The sequence below is a fragment of the Periophthalmus magnuspinnatus genome, chromosome 16, assembly GCF_009829125.3.
Source record: "Periophthalmus magnuspinnatus isolate fPerMag1 chromosome 16, fPerMag1.2.pri, whole genome shotgun sequence".
NCBI classification, from domain to species: domain Eukaryota; kingdom Metazoa; phylum Chordata; class Actinopteri; order Gobiiformes; family Gobiidae; genus Periophthalmus; species Periophthalmus magnuspinnatus.
In genome coordinates this window covers 15181519-15202110 of record NC_047141.1, presented here as the reverse complement: position 1 = coordinate 15202110, position 20592 = coordinate 15181519, and the positions used below count along the sequence as shown (strand labels likewise).

The window sequence follows — 20592 nt, the reverse complement described above, 5'->3', positions numbered from 1 at the left end:
ATTTTTATATTACTTCTTTTAATAGTATTATTTTTTTTATATTTTCATTTTAATAGATCCATGAGCTCAACAGTGACCGCCCACCCCGCGGCTGCGAAACTAAGTTCCCCATTCATTTTCGCAGACTTTCCAAAAAAATAAATAAAAAAAAAATATATATATATATATATATATATATATATATATATATATATATATATATATATATATATATATATATATATATATATATATGTTTTGGTTTTTTTGTTTTTTTTTGTGCCCACAAAACATTGAATTTTATTTAAAATTTGTTTTTGAAACTATAAGCTATAGTTTCAGAAACAGAAAGCTATAACTATAAGTTATTAAAACATTTTGCAGAATGAATGGAAATTGTACTTCCGGAAAATGAGCAGGCTGTCACTGCACAGCTTCATTGAAAAATAGACTTACAGCTGGCTGCTAAAAATGTATAATGTTTTATTTATGGTGTTTAGGAATCACTATTTGATTTGTCTTGGGGATGGATAAGGTCACAATAACCTGCTCTTAACAGGACAGGTGCATTACCCTTGGTATGCCATTCACAGTTAATGCGTCTGTGGATTAACAGTTTCTGACCAATACTGAGCGTCAACAGAGCACGCTGCTAAAAATGTGAGCCAATCAGCTGCGAGGAGGTGGGGAGTGGGCGGGACTTGACGGTGTACGATCACGGATGTTTCCTTGAACTTTGCTGTGTCGGATCTTCAAGTAGTAAGCCCATATGTATGTGATTGAATCATAATATAAAGATAGGTACAGCGATTTACAGTCCAGATACCCGCAATGCGAGCGCTGTCTATAGCCTAGTTTTCACTGACAGAAGGATTTCTTAGTTTGCAGGGTCCACATGGCTACCTAGCTTCTAGCTAGCGACACATGATTAGCAGCTTTACCAATCAACACTGCTAGCTTAAAAGGGTATTTCATGCCATCCCTATGAAGTTAGAGCACTGTTAACTAATTGGGTTTTGTAGCATGCTAGTCCATTAGAACAAACTGTGTATACGTGTTGACCTACGTTATGCTGCTCATTTTCTCTTCTTGCCCTGTTAAATGTCCAACTGTCACAACTGAACTGTATTTTCTTTAGCCTGTGAAAATTTCCAAAAATGGGAAGTGTGTTGGCTGCTAGCTCTGTCAGTCCTGCTCCAGCTGCACCTGGAGGAGGCACCGTGGGGCCTGGGTTGATGTCTGTGCCTCCAGGGTTCACCATGCCCTCAGTGCCCACCCCTTCAGCCTCTGAACAGTCTGCAGATGGAGACAGTCAAATCCCAAACCCAGGAACCTATGAAGAGTGTCATCGCAAATGCAAAGGTTAGAAATACATAATATTACATAATTTTTTATTTTTTCCAAAATGTATTATCCAGCTAATAACTGTATTAAACAATAACTTGTTCTACAGCATTCTAATATGACAACCTTTTTTCCATCATCACAAATCCACAATACCCACAGTACTTGGTGATGGGTTTAAACCTGCTTGTGAATCACATTTTTTCTTCTTTTTCTTTCTATTGCAGAGGTGTTTCCCTTACAAATGGAGGGAGTGCGGTTGTTGGTTAACAAAGGCTTGAGTAACCACTTCCAAGTGAGCCATACTATAACACTTAGCACTGTAGCTGATTCTGGTTATCGATTTGGTGCCACCTATGTAGGGAGGAAGCAAACCAGCCCAACAGAGGTAACTGTCACTACATGTGGTTTATTAACACAATAAAAAAGTACCTACAGTATATTATACTCGTAATATTGTATTATCCAGTCTTTTCCAGTGATGGTTGGAGATATGGACAATACTGGCAGCCTGAATGCCCAGATTATTCATCAGCTAACATCTGCGGTTCGCTCCAAAATAGCAATTCAGGTACATAAACTTTTTTAAACATCATTTTGAAGCCCCGTAAAGAAGTCTATGTTTGATCGTCTTGATGTCCTGTATTTCAGACTCAGCAGCATAAATTTGTCAACTGGCAGTGTGACATGGAATACCGAGGAGCAGACTTCACCTCAGCTGTGACACTTGGAAACCCTGATGTATTAGTTGGATCAGGTAAAAAAATAACAAAACAAACTATATATATATATATATATATATATATATATATATATATATATATATATATATATATATATATATATATATATATATATATATAAATTAAAAAAAATGTCATTCACATGGTGAATATGGTTTCATATTGCCTTACTAGGTATTTTAGTGACCCACTATCTGCAGTCCATCACTCCCTCACTGGCTTTGGGTGGGGAACTTGTGTATCATCGAAGGCCTGGGGAGGAGGGAACAGTCACCTCCTTTTTGGGGAGATATACAGGTCAGAACTCCCACACTGATTTTATATATGATCATAACAGACGGACCTGGTATTTCGATCATACCTTCATTGGAAATTTCTTTCAGGTGATAACTATGTCGCTACTTTGACCTTGGGCGGTGCAGGAGCTCATGCAACATATTACCACAAAGCCAATGATCAGGTAAATATCTACTACAGTATATTGTCTAAGTCACAAAAATGTACAGGCAAGTAGCTATTCTCTTTGGGCTTTCTATACAGTTACAAGTAGGCGTGGAATTTGAAGCCAATACACGGATGCAAGAGACAACAACATCGTTGGGTTATCAGTTAGACCTCCCTAAAGCTAATTTACTATTTAAAGGTACATTGAGTTATTATTTTACCAGTATACTGACGCTAACTGAATTTTGAATTCTAATGGGTATGTTCTCTTGCCTTCAGGTACAATTGATAGTAATTGGGTTGTAGGGGCAACCCTTGAGAAGAAACTGCTCCCGCTGCCACTTACATTAGCTTTGGGAGCTTTTCTAAACCATCGCAAGAATAAGTTCCAGTGTGGCTTTGGAGTCACTATTGGCTAACCTGATGGGACATCTCTAAGCTGTTTCCTCATTTTGGACCAGTTTAAACTAATCATGAACAAGAGAGACTCCTTTTGCAATTGAAGAAGTTTGGAACAACAAAGGGACATTGGAATGGTCAAGCCATGCCTATATTTTGTAGCACACTGTCTTTCCATTTTGGTGAATGAGAATAGAGGGGATTTAGAGGGCATCAGATGGATATATTGTCAGACAAAATAAATATTATAATGTTTTATACATTTGTTGAGTGGTATGTTTTTGAAGTAATTGTGCTAACCTTCTACAGTCAGGTCTGAGTCTATACCACTGGCTCTCAAATGTTTTTCACCAAGTACCACCAAAGATTAGATTTGGCTTGGGGAGTGCCACCTGATCTAAATCAAGTGCACAACAGTACAGCTTCAGGTGGTACCACCTGAAGGCTGAGCTCCTTCGGGTGGCACCACCAGTGTTACAACAGTTTGAGAAACACTGGTCTACACAACTGGACACAGCTTCTCAACTATTAGAACATGTTATTCAGCCTGTCTTTATTTGTTTTACAATGTGTTTTTTTTCTTAATTCAATTACATTTTTGATTGCATGATTTGGTCAATTATTGGGGTTTCACCCATATTTAGCCTTTGTATAACAACAAGCTGAAAGTCCCCAAAAGAACCTGAAAGTCCCCAAAAGAACTTGATCTGTTCCTGGTTAAAAACATCATTCCTATTCTGACTCTAATATAAAGACAAATTAAAATATATTTAAATCTTTTTATTCAGATTACATTTTCACCAAGAAGAACATAGAGTCACATGCACAATCATCGTAGTTATCAGCATATGAAGTACATACTAATGCTAATTGGTACCATGAACGTAATCAAAGATGCATACATTAGGGTTAGAAACAAATTTAATGGAACTGTATGTAAGATTTTCATAAACTAGCTGTATCTCCAGATACTAGTTAAACACGCTCAAATCAAATATAGCTTTTTCTGATAGCATTTTTAATTCATTTATTTATTCTTAATTGCAAAAATACTGGACATGATGTCCCGTTATTTATGTTATAATTTAATATTTTAACATTTAAACTGTTAAAAGTAAATTGCTTATAGTATTATTTAGGATCCTTTGTATGCATCAGGTAACATCTACCAATACTGCATGAAAAGCATCAACAGTCCAAGGAAAATGAGGACTGGAGATGAAATCTTGTCTGGAGCAAAACCAAAAATGCTAGTGGGATCAAGAGATTGAAAACGTTAGTAATTTGTGACCCACTTTCATATCTTTATTTATAAATCATGGTGTACACCTTCACCAAAAAGAAAATTACCTTTTGTCCTTTGTCGTTTTGTACGAATGAGTAGTTCTGCAAATATGATTTTAATTAGAGCATATAACATATTGATGATATGAATAATATATATTGATCTTATCCATTAAATGGTAAATGTCCATTGTGTTACCTTATGTCCTCACTTGTGGTGTAAGTCCGGTGGGCTGTGGTGGTCATAGTTGTGGTCGTAGTTGTGGTGGTTGTGGTGGTCGTAGTTGTTGTGCTGCAAAGTAAAATTGGGGTAGTCATTGTGGTAGATACACAGACTCATTTCAGACAGTTTCCATCCAATATCCATGCACTGCTTTTAATAATATAAAAAATATGCAATCTGCAGTTTGTACAACAGAGAGCAGTGTCCCACTTAGAAGAAAAAAAGTGATAGGAGTCAAGTCTGCAATGCCTTTATCTGTGCTAAACTAGGACAACAGCTTTTGTACATTTTCAAAAACAAAACAAGTGTCTTACTTGGGTGAGCATGGACCCATATCATGCTCATCATATTTATATGGATATTCTGGTGGACAGGGCAGTTCATCAATATACTTTAATGGACTAACATCTAAAATGTAAAGACAAATATTAATAATAAAAATTATATTAAAAAAATAATAAAACATACAAACATACAATAATGTCTGTACTACCTTCAAAGAATATGTTGAACACAGCACTTCCTCCTTTCAGAAAGTGTCTTAACAGCATTTTCTCATATGGTATGAAATTCTTTATGCCAATCTTTGGGCCAAAGTAGACAGTTTGATTATAGTCATCAATGTAATATGTTCCATGGTCTTCAGGTTTGCCCCAGCGGTAGGTGCCTGTATCAAAGAAATTCAAGATTCAGTAATCTCATGATTATTTGTATTATATTATTAGGTGATTATTCTCTCACCATTTCCATTCACCTGCCCCAAGTCTGAGACGGTACTTCTCTCATAAGACATGTGACTCTGAATGTTCGGACTTTGGTCTAACACTTGCATGGTCACCTGGGAATCTGGTACTGGCCATGTCAGTTCATTATCATATTTACCAGAAACAAGTTGAATAAACATTCCAATAAATGGATGCTCCATTGATACTCCAAAGGAATATCGATAGCCCACCGTTGAATACACGTTATAGCTGTAAATGGTGTAACCTTGTGCAGTCTGATTGTATATTTCTGGCAGACTGTCAATCTGGAGGGTTACATGTGGACATTGAATCTCAGACAGATTGATGTCATCAATGGAAATGCCTCCTGTTGATGGTACTTCTCCTCTTTGCACTTCAAACTCCACCTGAAAGGTTTTGTAAGTCTCTATCGGGACATACTTGATCTGCCACTTTTTGGTCTGTGGACCTGTTTAGAGAGAATGGTGCAAGAGTGAACATCCATTTGATTCAAAAGCCTGTGTCTGTGCTGCTGTTGTTACCAGATATCCTCCCAATGAGACGGTGACGTCCAACAAAATCTTGTTCATTTTCAAACTCTCGGATCCAAATGTTAAGGTCGTTGGATTCACTGTTCATATGATAGTAATAAAACTGCAAACACTTGATAGCACACTTTCTCTTTGAAGTCACCCTCTTGGTTTCAAGCCAGGCTGAATCTCCCTTTTCACCCTTTGCAGTGTTTACATGCATGAAGTAGCTTAAGCCTAGATTTCATAGATAAACAGAAACAATAGTAACAAAGCATTCTATATTTATCAGTGTCTGTATTTCTGACATTTATCTTTTTTGGAAATGGTAATATTTGTATTAGAATGGGGATGAGCATACCGTTGTCTATTTCTTGTGCTACAAAAAGAGAAATAAGAAAAGAAACATGTTGGTTTAAGTTCTACCTCTACCTATGTCAACAACCAGCACAGAATGTTATAAGAGAAAAAGATCTGTAAATGAACATAGCCAAAGTTCTTATATAAAAATTGTGTTTTAGTCCATAAATATTAGAGGAAGATTAAAAAAAAGACTGGAGTTTAAGATTAAGATTTTATTATTGTCAATCAACATTGTTATCTACATAATTGAAGCCTTAGTGAGTAGCTTATTGAAACATTTCAAATTGATTTGCATTGTGTTTGTCATACCTTGTGAGTATCCAGTGGGCAGGCTGGTGTGGTCTGAGGTAGGACCCCCAATAGCATGCCTTACCTTTTCCCACCTCATGGAGCTATTAGAGCAAGTTGTTACAGGACAGGCAATGTCGGAGGAAAAGTCACAGTGCAGCACAAAGGCAACGCTTGACTCTAACCATAACAGAACATATTACAAAACAGTCTCATGTGTAATGGCTCCAGATCTTCACAACATACCACAGTTATACAGCAGATTCAGTTCCAGAACATCTGTCGCACTTATACCAAGTGTTTGGCCAATAATGGGCATGAACCTGGGGTTTTTGGTGGTTATTGTGGTTCCATTTCCATTTGAAAAAGCATTTGGGCCGTAATGCATCACAGACCAGTAGTCGTACTGAGTGCTTTGAGTTGTGTATTGGTCTTTCTCCGCTTTTATGAAATTTACTTCCAGTCCTAATTGAAGATACAAAATCAAAATTGATGAATAAATAAACACATGAATACATTATATTCGGGAAAAGAGGACAACCTTGTATTACATTTGTGAAGTTAATAGTGACAAAGTCATCTCTGTCAAATCTTTGATGTTCATGCATGAAGCCAAGAGCGTGGAGAAACTCATGCTCAGCAATGGAGATTCGCTGGCATGCCTCTGCCAATTGCAAGATCTGTCCATTTTTCACTTCTCTTCCAATCATAGAGAAACACCTAGAGTACAATGCCATAACATCAAATGAGTGCTACACACACTGGAGAGAAGAGATGTTTAGAGTGCATACCCTGTTCCATTAATGACATTTATATAGTACTCCTCCATTTTGTCCCATGGTTTGAAGTCAATGCAGGATTTCAGTCTGAGCCGGTCAAGTGCTCTCAAGACAATGCCTTTTATATTCAGCCCTTTAATTTAGAAAAGTCTAACATATCTTTCTTTGAGACCAAAATGTACATTTGCATCTATAAAACATACTTACCAACGTGTCTATCAAAAGTGTACTCCACGGGGGACTTCCACAGTTTCTCTTTGTCCATGATGGCATTGTTTTGTGGACTGTTTAGGGGCTGGAACAGTGTCAAGTGTCAACCATGATGCACTGTAAATGTAACAAAATTTTTTATAAGAACTCACCTTCAGAATGTCATCATATCCTAATAACATGAAAAGGAAAAAAGTATGACAGTATTACAAGATTTATATAAACATTCACATATATTTTGTTACCTTTGTTTATTTCTGAAATAGACATTGTTTCTCCAATTTCTGTAATAATCCATTTTAATATGTAAGAATTAGAATAACTCATTCAAGAACATGCAATAATTTTGATTACTTGCCCTCTATCTCTCCTTCTCTCTGTAGAAAAAAATAAAATAAGATCTAATATTCACATTTTCTAAAACCTATGAACTATACTGCAAATTAAGACTTACCTGTTTTTGTGGGAGTCCTGATGAAACCACCAAGCTTACCCATAGAAACAGAAAAACTTCTCTTTTCATGGTGGGCTATAGCTTATTTTGTAGCAACCTAGTTACTGATGCATTTTACCTTTTCAAGTCTGGATTAAGCGTCTTCTGCAAAATGAGAGTGAGCATTCAGCAGGGCTTTTGTGTACACCTTATATAGCCTACATGTCCCGCTCCTCAACATTCTTAAAAACCTGTTTTAGATCTGCATTCTTGTCACTTTTGGTCCTTTAATTGCACTTGCTCTTTCTTATTTTGTGCAAAAAGAGATTAAAGTAGACGGTGGCTGAGACAGTTGTGCGCACTGCTCAGCACACCATTTGAACTCATGTAAAAGTGAGCCCACTGCTGGAATAAGTACGGTACTTCATTTTGTTACTGAAGTAAATCTATGGAAGCATAAGCAAACAATAAATAAATAAAGTAGAAAAAGTCAAATGTGAATCTTTTAACATGTTTATTTATGTTTGTTTTTTTGTTTTTTTAATTGTATGAACATTCAAACAGGTTGCCAGCTGTTTGTCTCAACTATAAGGAAAAATACTCATCCTGGTAAAAAGTTAAAATGGGACTAAACACCTTAACTTGTTTACATACAGATATTTTTCTCTCAACATTGCTGATTTACAACAATACTATTTTATAAATAGAATAAGTATGAAGAGATAATTCTTATGACAGGATTTAACTGCAGGTGAATAGGAAAAACTGGGACATATGAATATGCAAAATGGAAATAGTCAGGTTTATATTTCTTATTTAATATTGCTGACATACTAACATCTTATTTAGTGTGAGTAAACTAGATATTACTGTACTATCCAGCATAATCTTGTTAATGAAGTTGATTAAATGAAATAACACATCAGCAGGGACATACTGAACAACTGTTTCCAGGTGAAAAGTTTTGGGATGAGAGAGAAATCTCACCCAAAAGAGGAGAAGGTATGTTTGCAGTGTCTTGCGTTAATCAATGAAAACAGAAATAATCAAATGTTAACATACTTAAGACAGTAAATATGCACACACAAGAGCAGTAATTGTATAGAACTGAATACAGTTATACAATTATTATTATGATGTAACCTAATTAAGTAAAAAAAAAGCTAAAAATTAATATGAAAATTAATTTGATGAAATCCACTGAGCTCAGAATAGCCATGAAACAGTGTAGCATTAGGGTCAGTATTCATTTTCAGAATTCAGTAAAATAAGATATACCTGGACAGATAGGTAAGGTTCCCTGCTTTAACTTGATTTAATTTAACTAAATTTGAAACGTGAAATCACTATGACCAGTCAGTTTAAATGTCTTTGCTGTAATTTCTTTACTTTTGACTTCTTTACAGTCACTTAAATGTGCATGTGGTTATTAAGTATCAGAAAGAAAAACGTGTATGTAGAAATCATAAACAATCCAATATCATTAAATATATTAAATGCAAGGTTTTAAAATAATGTTATTAAACCACTAACTACTACATCAACAATATAGCAAAAAAATGTGCTGGTATTAAGATGATGAAAGCAGACGAGGGTGTTGCTGAAGTACTTGAGGGTGTTGTACTACTACACGGTGCTGTTGAAGTGTTTTGTAATTCTTGTGTTGTTATTTCAGGTGACACTGACATAGCAGCTATGACCTTTAGCTTTGGCTCAGGACATGGAAGAGTTGATCCATTGACAACAGGAGCGAGATCTAACAAAACAAAATAAAATTACATTGTAGTGTGATTTGTTAAAGTAAGAAAGTAAATAAAGGTGTTAAGCTTGCCTCGAAAGCTGAAAGTGAAAACTGCACTGTTTCCCTTAAAGATGTTTCTGTAATTTACTACTTGCTTCTCATACACATAACCAATTTTTTTTACCATAGTAGACTGTTTGATTGTTTCCATCCACATAGTACTTCCCAGTTTTTCTAGGATTATCCCAACTTGAGCTCCCTAATCACAGAAATTGCAATAATGAAAATTAAGGCAATACTTTCTCAGATTTTAAAGTTTTAAGTAATCTCCACTTTAATGAAGTAATGTAACACTCACCACTGGTGAAAATAACTTGCTTGGACATCTGTAACTGGATGTTGGGATGTTGATCTACAAATTGTAAAATGACCTGCCTGCGTGGAACAGGCCACTCCAGCTGATTATCAAAGTTTCCAGATAACATTTGCACAAACACTGCCTCTGAACCAGTGTCGAAGACTAATGCTCCAAATCTGTACACATAGCCTTCTTTGGAATGCTGAGATGGGGTGTAGTACACACGAGTTTTTCCTGAAATTTGGTCAAAATCATTTATCTGCAGCGTAACATGTGGGCACTCCAGTTCTGACAAATTGATGTCATCAATTGAGATGCCACCTGTAGAACTCCCAGCTCCTTTTCTCACTTCAAACTCCACTTGGAAGGACTTTGTTGCATTTAAAGAAACATGATGCAGCTGCCAGTGGGATGTTAACTGACCTGAAAAGATGCAGAAATTAATTTGATTCCACAAAAATATACTTGCAATGCTATACCTGTTATCTGTGCAGCCAGATGGCGCTGTCCTGTGACATCATGCTCATCTTGAAACTCTCTGAACCAGATGTTGAGCTGGTCTGACACACTTCCGCTGTGAAAGTAATAAAACTGCAGACACTGGACATGACACTCCCCTTTAGGTGTTACTGCCTTGGTTTCCAGCCAGGCTGAGTCTCCCTCCTGTCCAGTTGCTGTGCTCACATGCATAAAGTAACTTGGCCCTACACCTGTAATTTGTGTGTTTGTCAGTAAACAGATAGTAATAATAAAATCTAAAATAAAGACAGATCTTTTGCCCTCTTTGGAATGTAGGGTTCCACAAAAAATGAAATGTCTCTTACTGTGCATAGTGGAGTTTAGACTTGTGTGGTCAAAGGAAGGTTGTCCAGCTGCTTGTGACACAATTTCCCAGCCATTTGATGCTGTTGAGCGTTTGATCATTTCACACATGGTTCCATCAGAAAAGCTACAATGCATTAGAAATGCGATGGTGGAGTCTGTGAAATAGCTTGTATTTATTAATCAGATCATTTTAAATTTCATTGTAAAAACATACAAATAATTAGCACTCACTGCATTTGTAGAGGAGATTCAGCTCTTTAATGTCAGTGGCACTCACTTCGTATCTTTGACCTATAATGTCTTGGTATGCTGGGTCGATGGTAGTAATTGTTAACCCATTTCCATTAGAAAATGCATCATTACTATAGTGCATCACAGACCAATAATCATATGAAGTTCCACGTGTGGTGCTAACATCTGCTAGAACTTTTCTAAAATTATACTGAAAACCTGAAAAGGAAAAAAAAAATGTAAAATCATATATTCAAAACACATAGCCTATAATGTATACAGTGTCATTCTGTAACCTTCAATAACATTTTCCAAATGAATAGAGATAAAATTATCACGGTCATATCTGGAATGTTCATGGTAAAAACCCAGAGCATGAAAAAACTCATGTTCAACGATGGCAATTTGGTCACAGTCTTGTCCAATAGAGAGTTCATGTCCATTTATTTTGCTCCGACCGATGTAAGACCAACAACTGGAAAGAAAGTTACGTTAATGCAATACATTTTAGCCTTTTAACTAATAACCAGTTCTTACCCTTCAAGTTTTTTCACAGAAATGTAGTAGTCCTCATGCTCCCTCGGTTTAAAGTCAATGCACGACTTCAGTCTAAACTGATCAAATGCTTTCAGGATGATGCCTTTTGCATTCAGATCTGCCATTACAATGTATGCTCAGATAGAATCAAACTAAAGGAATATAGACACACAAGAGATCAAACTTACCCAGATTATTCTCCAAAACATATGGAACAGGAGAACTCCAAAGTGAAGTTTCTGGAACAATAGAACTTCTTGCTGTGTTTGGCTGATACAGAATAATTATTAACTAATTATTATGATCATTCCATTATTTATATATTTGTCTTTTTTTCTTACCATTTTGATGTCATCCACCATTAGATCTTATTAGAAATACAAATAAGATATTAATTAGTGCGCAGTTTTCTCTTTCAACATCACTCTACTAGAATAATATTTACTTTTGTTTATGTCTGAAATGCTCTTTTCCTCACCAAATTCTACAACAGACAAAAGCAGTTATAAACTTTGTAATCTCAAGGTAATCCATCATTTCTTACCTGTAGTTTCCTGTCAAAAAATATCAACAGAATTTGTTGACAATGAGTTAGATCAAAAAAAGAAAAAATAAATAAAAAAATACCACTTACCTGTGTTTGAGCACCTGCCACTACAGACAAGACCATTGTGACATTATGGCAATTTGAGAAACAATAAGTAATTTAATAAATTACTCTCTCTCTCTCTCTCGCTCTCTCTCGCTCTCTCTCTCTCTCTCTCTCTCTCTCTCTCTCTCTCTCTCTCTCTCTCTCTCTCTCTCTCTCTCTCTCTCTCTCTCTCTCTCTCTCTCTATATATATATATATATATATATATATATATATATATATATATATATATATATATATATATAAATTGATCAAATAATAGGATAGGAATATGGGGGACATGAGGTGTGGGCCTGCTTTTGAACTTAAGATAACATTTATTGTAAGAGTTGGAGTGAGAATTTGGACTGACTGAGTCTCATTTATTATTCGTTTGTGTTTTAGGTGTCAAACATCATCCAGCATCGGCAAACCTCTTGAAGGATTCCCCATGTTTGTTGGGGACAATGAGAGCAAACCTGCCTGGTGAGTTAAAGTTCACACAAATTATGCCTTAGTTAATTTAAAATATTTAAATATTTATTGGGATGCTTTAACTGTTATTCAGAGATGGACCAATATTATTTCTTTTGTAATCTTTTGTCTTAACAGGACACGGATTCAGTCGAGAAGTCCACCAAAGGTGTGAAAGTGGGCATACCTGCTGTCCTGGAGGAGTCCACTGGACCTGCTTCAGAACCCACTGTCATCAACATTGGCATTGTGTTGGAAGAGGACATCACTCTCGCTGATCTGCGAGAGATCCCACTGCCTGTGCCTACTGTTTTGAACTACTTTATGGACTAAATATGCAGTTTCCAAAGGAGCACAGGTCCACGTTTGAAGCTATTCAACACACTTTCATGGAACTGACTCCTACCTGCTTATGTTGGGCCACTGTAAGAAAAAGATGTGATTTAAAATAGGACACAACCCTCATTGTTTATATTCATACAATTGCATTGCTTTGCTGAAAGAGATTGTGAAATTTCTATAAAAGTATTGGGTTTAGATTGGACAGTGTAATAGTTTCCATGCCATATGCAGAAATGTCAGAAATTTATATTGTTCAGATCAGTGACGTGCGGTGAGGTTTATGACTAGTGAGGCACTGACTCTTTCAGAGTCAAATTTACAAATGCGAATGAGCCCAAAAGAGCACCTTAAACAAAATTTAATTGGCAACAGAAAATGTGTTATGCTATATATTTCATATCATCATTCTTTACACAAACATGTGACACATATTTTATTTAAGGTCTAAATCAATTCCAATTGAGCCTATTTCATGATAAAATAAAAGTTTATGGTCTTACCTTTCCTTACCGTTCTTTCTACCTGTAACCTTAAATCTCATGTATTCCTCTTGTGAGTGTAAGCTTCTTTGAATTTATGAAATTGGTATGACATTCTCTATCATCCAAATTTAAAAATAAGGGTCACTCTCATGTCATTCCTCAACATTTCTGAGTTGCATGCTGAAAAACAGGTCTAAATACCTCTACCTTCCTTTTCATGTGCTGAAAATCAAAACTTGTTCTTGAGTTGATGTCACACAGAAAGATTACATTTAGTCCTGATTCACTGTAGAGAAATAACCGTAGAAACAGTATATGTTTTAGGATGCTTCAATGACAAAATGCAGTTTATTTTAAGTACATTGAAAAAAACAGTCCCATACAATGAAAATAAATTAGCTGTTCCAACCACCAAAATAGAAAAGATCAAACTGGCAAGATTTTATAGACAGATCTCAAAATAACCCACTACATATAAGTTCTAGGGAAGGAAGTCTTTGTATTTGTGTAACTCTTCGGTCTCAGTTCAGTTGATGCACCACGATCCGTCTCAGTGTAACACAAGCAAGGCAGTTGACAAAATAGTCAGGAAAGTTGAAGAAACAAAACCTGGGGCCAATCCAAAAATGCTGCAGGAGAGAAAAAAAAACACACACACACACACACACACACACACACACACACACAATTTTGACATAAAACTGTTATTGAGATGGCAGATAAATTTTTATACCTTCATACTATATTTGTGATACATTTCTGACTTGTGCATAATCTCCAGAAGTACAGCTAGTCCTAAATGGATGAACTGTATTAACTAAACTGTCCCTCCCCCTTCATGAATAAAAGACAAGACAACAGCTCCTATTACATCATTTTTGCATCTCAGACTCTATACATTTTTCCATTGACCAAGTAAATGAAACTCAGGACATGGACTGAAAATTCAAAGTAGACTGTTTCATTTTATTGCATTTTTTTTTCTCATTTCCACACATAGTGAAAACTGGTACCTTTTATCTTCGGTTGTTGTTTCAGGTGATGTTGTCGTTACTGCTGTAATTGTAGTTGGTGGAAGGGTGGTTTTTGGCCTGTGCGCCCACACACAAACGCACATACACACATACATACACACACACACACACGAATTAAAATACTATGAAATAAAAATTTTACATTCTACATAAAAATAGTGTGGCACAGACACAACCCTTTATTTACAAAAAGTGACAGGAACATTTGTCATAGTTCTTATAGTAGGTTGTATTTGATCTAAATTCATTTTTACTTGCTGATAGGGCTAGGACAGTTTTGAATTTTCAGTCCATGCCATTTTATTAATTTTTTTTCTGGTTTCCACACAAAAACAGTACCTTTTATCTTCGGTTGTTGTTTCAGGTGATGTTGTCGTTACTGCTGTAGTTGTAGTTGGTGGAAGGGTGGTTTTCAGGCTGCACACACACACACACACACACACACGTACATGTGAATTAAAATACTATGAAATACAAATTTTACATTCTACATAAAAAGTGCAGTTACGTTGTATTTGATCTAAATAAACTTTGACTCAAAGGCTTCCAAATGTTAAATGAAGACTGGTAGGAAAAGTTCCAATCAGACATGGGAGTACCTGTCACCAGGAGTTGTTGTTTCAGTGGTTGTTGTTTCAGGAATAGTTGTTTCCTGTGTTGTTGAGGCGGTTGTTATGTTGAGAGTTGTTACTTCAGGACTTGTTATTTCAGTTGTTAATATTGTTTCAGAGGTTGTTGTTTTTGATGTTTCAGAAATAGTTGTTTCCTGTGTTGTTTCGAGGGTTGATGTTGTTTCACCGGTTGTTATTTTGAGAGTTGTTACTTCAGGACTTGTTATTTCAGTTGTTGATGTTGTTTCAGGGGTTGTTGTTTTTGATGTTTCAGGAATAGTTGTTTCCTGTGTTGTTTCGAGGGTTGATGTTGTTTCACCGGTTGTTATTTTGAGAGTTGTTACTTCAGGACTTGTTATTTCAGTTGTTGATGTTTCAGAGATTGTTGTTTTTGATGTTTCAGGACTAGTTGTTTCCTGTGTTGTTTCTGTTTTTCCAAGGATTAATGTTGTTTCAGTGCTTGTTATTTTGAGAGTTGTTACTTCAGGACTTGTTATTTTAATTGTTGATGTTGTTTCAGAGGTTGTTGTTTTTGATGTTTCAGGAATAGTTGTTTCCTGTGTTGTTTCTGTTGTTTCGAGGGTTGATGTCGTTTCGCCGGTTGTTATGTTGAGAGTTGTTACTTCAGGACTTGTTATTTCAGCTGTTGTTGTTTTTGATGTTTCAGGAGTAGTTGTTTCCTGTGTTGTTTCTGTTGTTTCGAGGGTTGATGTTGTTTTGGCTGTTGTTATTTTGAGAGTCACTTCAGGACTTGTTATTTCAGTAGTTTCAAGGATTGTTGTTTCAGAGGTTGTTGTTTTTGATGTTTCAGGAATAGTTTTTGGTGTTGTTTCAAGGATTGTTGTTTTTGCAGTTGTTGTTTCAGTTGTGCCAAGGACTGTTGTTGTTTGAGCGGTTGTTGTTTCAGTTTCATGAGTTCCTGTTAAGGGGGTTGTTACTTTTTCAAGTGTTGATGATGTTCCAGTAGTTGCTTTAGGAGGTGTTGTTTCAAGAGTTGTTGGTGGTGGCGCAGGGGTGGTGGTTTGGGATCTGCGCAAAAAAGAGGTAACTTGTAGTATCTTTACTGCAATTGCCATCTTAATAACATGAGGGCATTCTTTCGTCTTAGTCATGGCTTTGTTTTGTGTTTATAAATCCATCCTAACGTGATATTGGTCTGGTCACGGTCTTGATGGCCTTGGCTTCATGGTTGGTAATGGTGGAGGTATCGTACATAGTCTTGACCTTGGAAAGTTGTAGCTTATTCTGGTCTTAAATTTGTCTTGCTTGATTAGTATTATTAGGCTCTCTATAATGATTTGGGGTCATAGAGTTGTCAACATCCCTAGAGTTCTACATTTTAGTAATTGTATTTTTAGTAGTAGGATACCTGGATGAACATGGCCCCCTTTCTTCAGTTTTTGATAGCTGAGTCGCTTTTGGTGGGGGGGAACATGGCAGAGAATTTCCTTTGATGAGAGCAGTTATGTCTGAAAATATATTTATTTTTATTATCATAAAAAAAAAAAAAACATGTTTAGTGTACATTTTCACTTTAGTTGTCTACCTTGGAAAGTGAAGGCAAAAACTGCACTCCCCCCCTTGAGGAAATCTCTCTGTTTGATGCTTTCCAAAGTCGCAAAATATGTTCTGCCAATCATTGGGCCAACGAAGATCTCTTGACCATTCTCGTCTACAACTTTCTTTTCAAATTTTCGGGGATTGTCCCAGATGTTGACACCTAATCAAAAAAGCACATTTTTTTTTAAGTTAGTGTATTTTGGAAAGCAAGATGATATATTTAAACTCACCGATAGTAATGTTCTGGTTGATATCACTGGTGATGCTTATCTGCTTGGACATTTGGAGTTTAATGTTGGGATTTTGGTCTACCATTTGAAAAGTCACTTGTCTATTCAGGAGTGGCCACTGAAGTTTGTCATCATTTTTGCCTTCCACCAGTTGAATCAGCAATCCAAAATAGATTTTGTAGAGTGTGATTGCCACTCTAAAAGCATAACCATCTTCTGTGTACTGAGTTTTGCTATAAATGATACTGTTGTAATCACTAGACTCTAAAACACTCTCAAAATCGTCAACCTGGATGGCAACATGAGGACACGTCAACTCTGATAGGTTGATGTCGTCAATTGAGATGCCACCCGTAGAACTCCCTGCTCCTTTTCGAACTTCAAACTCCACCTGGAAGGACCTTGTTGCACTGATAGAAACATAGTGGTACTGCCAATGAGAAGTTTTATTACCTGTGGAAAAACAGGTTTTATTTTAAATGCATTGTTCAATTTTAACTTATGAGGCACAACTATGTGACAATCCACCTACATGGCCATTTCCAGCTCTAAGCTAAACACAATTTTATCTAACCAATTTTGAGGCGCTGTTTTTAAAATGTCCTATAGCTTATGTTTTTATTGAACATGGACTGAAATATAATCTTCAGCTGTTTACAGAAGCATTCTCAGCCCCTGGAAGGAAACCACAACAAGCCAATCTAATGCTAATCAACTACCTAACAATGCTGAAGATAAGACAGCCAATATGCAAAAGGGGCATAACGATCCATAATGATTTTGGTCTGAAATGACTCAAAGTCAACTAAACTCAAATTTTGTGTTTGCTCATTATTCCTGGTATCTATGTATGTTACGCCATTGTATAAGAAAGAATAGCATACCAGTGATCTGTTCAACCATTCGGCTCTGACCAGTAAAGTCGTTCTCATCTTGAAACTCTCTGATCCAGATGTTAAGTTGGTCAGACTCATGTCCACTGTGAAAGTAGTAAAACTGCAGACACTGGACATGACATGACCTATTGGGGGTCATCCTGTTGGTCTCGAGCCAGGCCGAATCACCTTCAAGACCAAAGGCTGTACTTGCATACATGAAGCTACTTGGAACCTTATCTGTAATTATTATGAAAGATGTTATGCACATATAGATGACAACAATTATTAATGCTATTTTTTTTATTTATACCCTGCATTTTGGTGTTACTCATCAGATTGGTGCGGTCAGTGGCAGGACCTCCTGGAGCTGATGTTACATTCTCCCAGCCCTTACTACTTTCAGAACAGCGACTCATTTGGCATGTGGACCTATTAGAGAAGCTGCAGTGCATTTGGAAGGCCACGCTCGAGTCTATGCAGAAAAACGGAGCATACAAATGTCATTTATACAATGTATATAAATTATATATTGTATTATGATAATGCAAAATTCTGAATATTTTCAAATTGTTTTCATTTTATCAGTGAATATTCAGTTATATTTTAGTATGTTTTGCATTACCTTTTATCTTTGAGAATTGAAGAAACATGCCCTTTACCCACAAATTTATACTATTAATTTACAATAATATTCTTTATTACATTTATAAGCTTGTGAGTGATTATACTATATCATGTATGCAGGTGTGCAATAAAGTATTAAAATGATTTAATTAAACAGTCAACAATATACACACCTTTCTGTCCAGACATGTGCACTTTGTAACTCTACTATTACTCACTGCATTTGTAGAGAAGATTGAGCTCCTTCACATCACTAGGACTCATTTCCAACCTCTGACCAATAATGTCCTGAAACGCTGGGTCTTTGGTTGTGATTGTAGAGCCGTTCCCATTGCTGAATGCATTAGGTCCGTAGTGCATCACCGACATATAGTCATAAGGAACTCCATGAGTGGTGCTGTACTTTTCGCTCTGCTTTTCAAAGTTACTTTCATAACCTGAAAGACACATTATGGTCAGTCTAGACACTTAACAATATGGTACCATACAATTTTTCTTACGTTTAATGATATTTTGGAATTCAATTGTGACATATTCATCTCGGTCATATCTGGACTGTTCATGGAAGAAGCCAAGAGCATGGAGAAACTCATGTTCAACAATGGCTTTGGAATCACAGTATGTTCCAATGGAAAGATCTTGTCCATTGGAAAAATACTGTCCAACATATGAAAAACACCTAGGGCAGACTTGCATATGAAGTTTTTTTTCTTATTTGTTTTACCTTGCATCATAACAAGATCAGTGAAATGCATACCCGCCCAGCTTTTGAACTGAGATGTAGTACTTCTCGTCATTCCAGGATTTGAAGTCAATGCACGACTTTAGTCTGAATTGGTCCATGGCTTGCATAATTACACCTTTTGCATTCAACTCTGGCATTGACATGTTGGGAAAACAAAATAAGTATCTGCGGACTTTAACAAAAGGCGCGAGGTTTTGACTGAATGGCGTTGTTACCCAGACTGCTATCCAAAGAGTATGGCACTGGCAGGGACCACAGATAACTGGGGTTGTTCACTGAACTTCTGTGGAGGCCCTTTGGCTAAAAAGAGAAATCACAGGTTTAAAAATACTTCTCAATGAACCAAGTGAAGGCAAGGCAAGGCAAGTTTATTTGTATAGCACAATTCGTACACAAGGTAATTCAAAGTGCTTTACAGAATAAGAAAGACATTAAAATCACACATCAAAACATAAATAATCACAAATAATTATCATAAAATTAGTATTAAAAGAGAAGAGTGCAGAATAAAAACCTTTCAGTCGTATGCACAGCTAAACAGAACCGTTTTGAGCCTGGAGTTAAAAATTGTCAAAGTAGAGGCCTGTCTCACATCTTCAGGAAGAATGTTCCAGATTTTAGCTGCATAAAACTTAAACGCTGATTCCCCAGGTTTAGTCCTGACTCTGGGCACCAGCAGGAGGCCGGTCCCTGAAGTCCTCAGTGTGTGAGATGGTTCATATGGAACATGTCGGAGATGTACTTTGGACCTAGGCCATGGAGAGTCTTATACACAAGCAGAGCTGCTTTAAAGTCTATTCTTTGAGCCACAGGAGCCAGTGCAGAGACCTGAGCACGGGACTTATGTGCTCGTACTTCCTGGTTCTAGTCAGGACCCGAGCAGCAACTTTCTGGATGTATTGCAGCTCTGTTAAGGCTCGTTTGGAGAGGCCGTGAGCAGGCCGTTACAGTAGTCTAACCTACTGGAGACAAATGCATGGATAAGTCTCTCTAAGTCACACTGAACAAGTCACACTCACCACAATGATATCATCTTCCAAGTCTGAAAAAAAAAAATATTTGTTGTTAATTTAGACATTTATATGTAGTTAATTTAAACATTTTAAACAGCTTTATAGTTGAATACAAAAAGGAACTTAACCCTTGTTTATTTCGAGAATGTCCTTGTCGCCGCCAATGTCTGGAAAATTAAAAGTGTTTGAATACGCATGAGAATATACAAGAATGCAATACGATGTAAAATGTACTTACCTATTATTTCTGGAATTGTCTCCTTTATTTTCTGTATAAAAGAAAAAGTAATTAATATTGAGGATATAAACAGTAAATTAATATTACATTTTTGTCCACAAAATAAATACTGACTTGTTTTAGGGACACAGGGGTTCCATGTGTCAGATTGAACATAAGAAGTAGGAGACAGAAGTAGCGATTCATCTACAATAAGAAAACATACGCACATGATGCCATGATAATACGTATCAGAAAGCGTCTTTTTTTCATTTACCTTTAATCTTAAGTGGCTGACCAAGGACTTTCTGTGCAC

The 20592-nt window shown here is 36.4% G+C and overlaps 4 protein-coding genes across 4 annotated transcripts; 1 reads left to right on the top strand and 3 right to left on the bottom strand.

Annotated features, from left to right (window-relative positions):
* The first annotated feature begins 664 nt into the window (after positions 1-664).
* tomm40 (translocase of outer mitochondrial membrane 40 homolog (yeast)) lies at positions 665-3167 on the top strand. The gene is made up of 9 exons (XM_033981630.2): positions 665-750; positions 1118-1341; positions 1551-1711; positions 1793-1894; positions 1975-2080; positions 2241-2363; positions 2450-2526; positions 2607-2709; positions 2790-3167. Exons 2-9 carry the CDS (start codon positions 1137-1139, stop codon positions 2927-2929), a joined length of 1017 nt encoding a protein of 338 aa, XP_033837521.1. The 5' UTR covers positions 665-750; positions 1118-1136; the 3' UTR covers positions 2930-3167.
* Positions 3168-4401: 1234 nt separating this feature from the next.
* Positions 4402-7808, bottom strand: LOC117384174 (meprin A subunit beta-like). The gene is made up of 11 exons (XM_033981458.1): positions 7766-7808; positions 7464-7483; positions 7309-7396; positions 7114-7234; positions 6864-7042; positions 6569-6787; positions 6344-6502; positions 5684-5908; positions 5158-5610; positions 4893-5083; positions 4402-4485 (listed from the first exon to the last, which is right to left on the bottom strand). Exons 1-11 carry the CDS (start codon positions 7806-7808, stop codon positions 4402-4404), a joined length of 1782 nt encoding a protein of 593 aa, XP_033837349.1.
* Positions 7809-9593: 1785 nt separating this feature from the next.
* LOC117384173 (meprin A subunit beta-like) lies at positions 9594-12106 on the bottom strand. Its single transcript, XM_055228074.1, has 12 exons — positions 12071-12106; positions 11981-11990; positions 11915-11920; positions 11778-11803; positions 11625-11706; positions 11437-11554; positions 11196-11374; positions 10900-11118; positions 10668-10823; positions 10323-10553; positions 9844-10266; positions 9594-9744 (listed from the first exon to the last, which is right to left on the bottom strand). Exons 1-12 carry the CDS (start codon positions 12104-12106, stop codon positions 9644-9646), a joined length of 1587 nt encoding a protein of 528 aa, XP_055084049.1. The 3' UTR covers positions 9594-9643.
* A 2652-nt stretch (positions 12107-14758) lies between these two features.
* LOC117384171 (meprin A subunit beta-like) lies at positions 14759-20483 on the bottom strand. The gene is made up of 15 exons (XM_033981453.1): positions 20412-20483; positions 20298-20328; positions 20188-20226; positions 20066-20088; positions 19262-19346; positions 19059-19176; positions 18802-18980; positions 18520-18738; positions 17988-18149; positions 17684-17914; positions 16800-17252; positions 16556-16729; positions 16379-16478; positions 15948-16038; positions 14759-14815 (listed from the first exon to the last, which is right to left on the bottom strand). The coding sequence occupies exons 1-15, from the start codon at positions 20481-20483 to the stop codon at positions 14759-14761; spliced, it is 2034 nt and encodes a 677-aa protein (XP_033837344.1).
* Between the last annotated feature and the right edge of the window lie 109 nt (positions 20484-20592).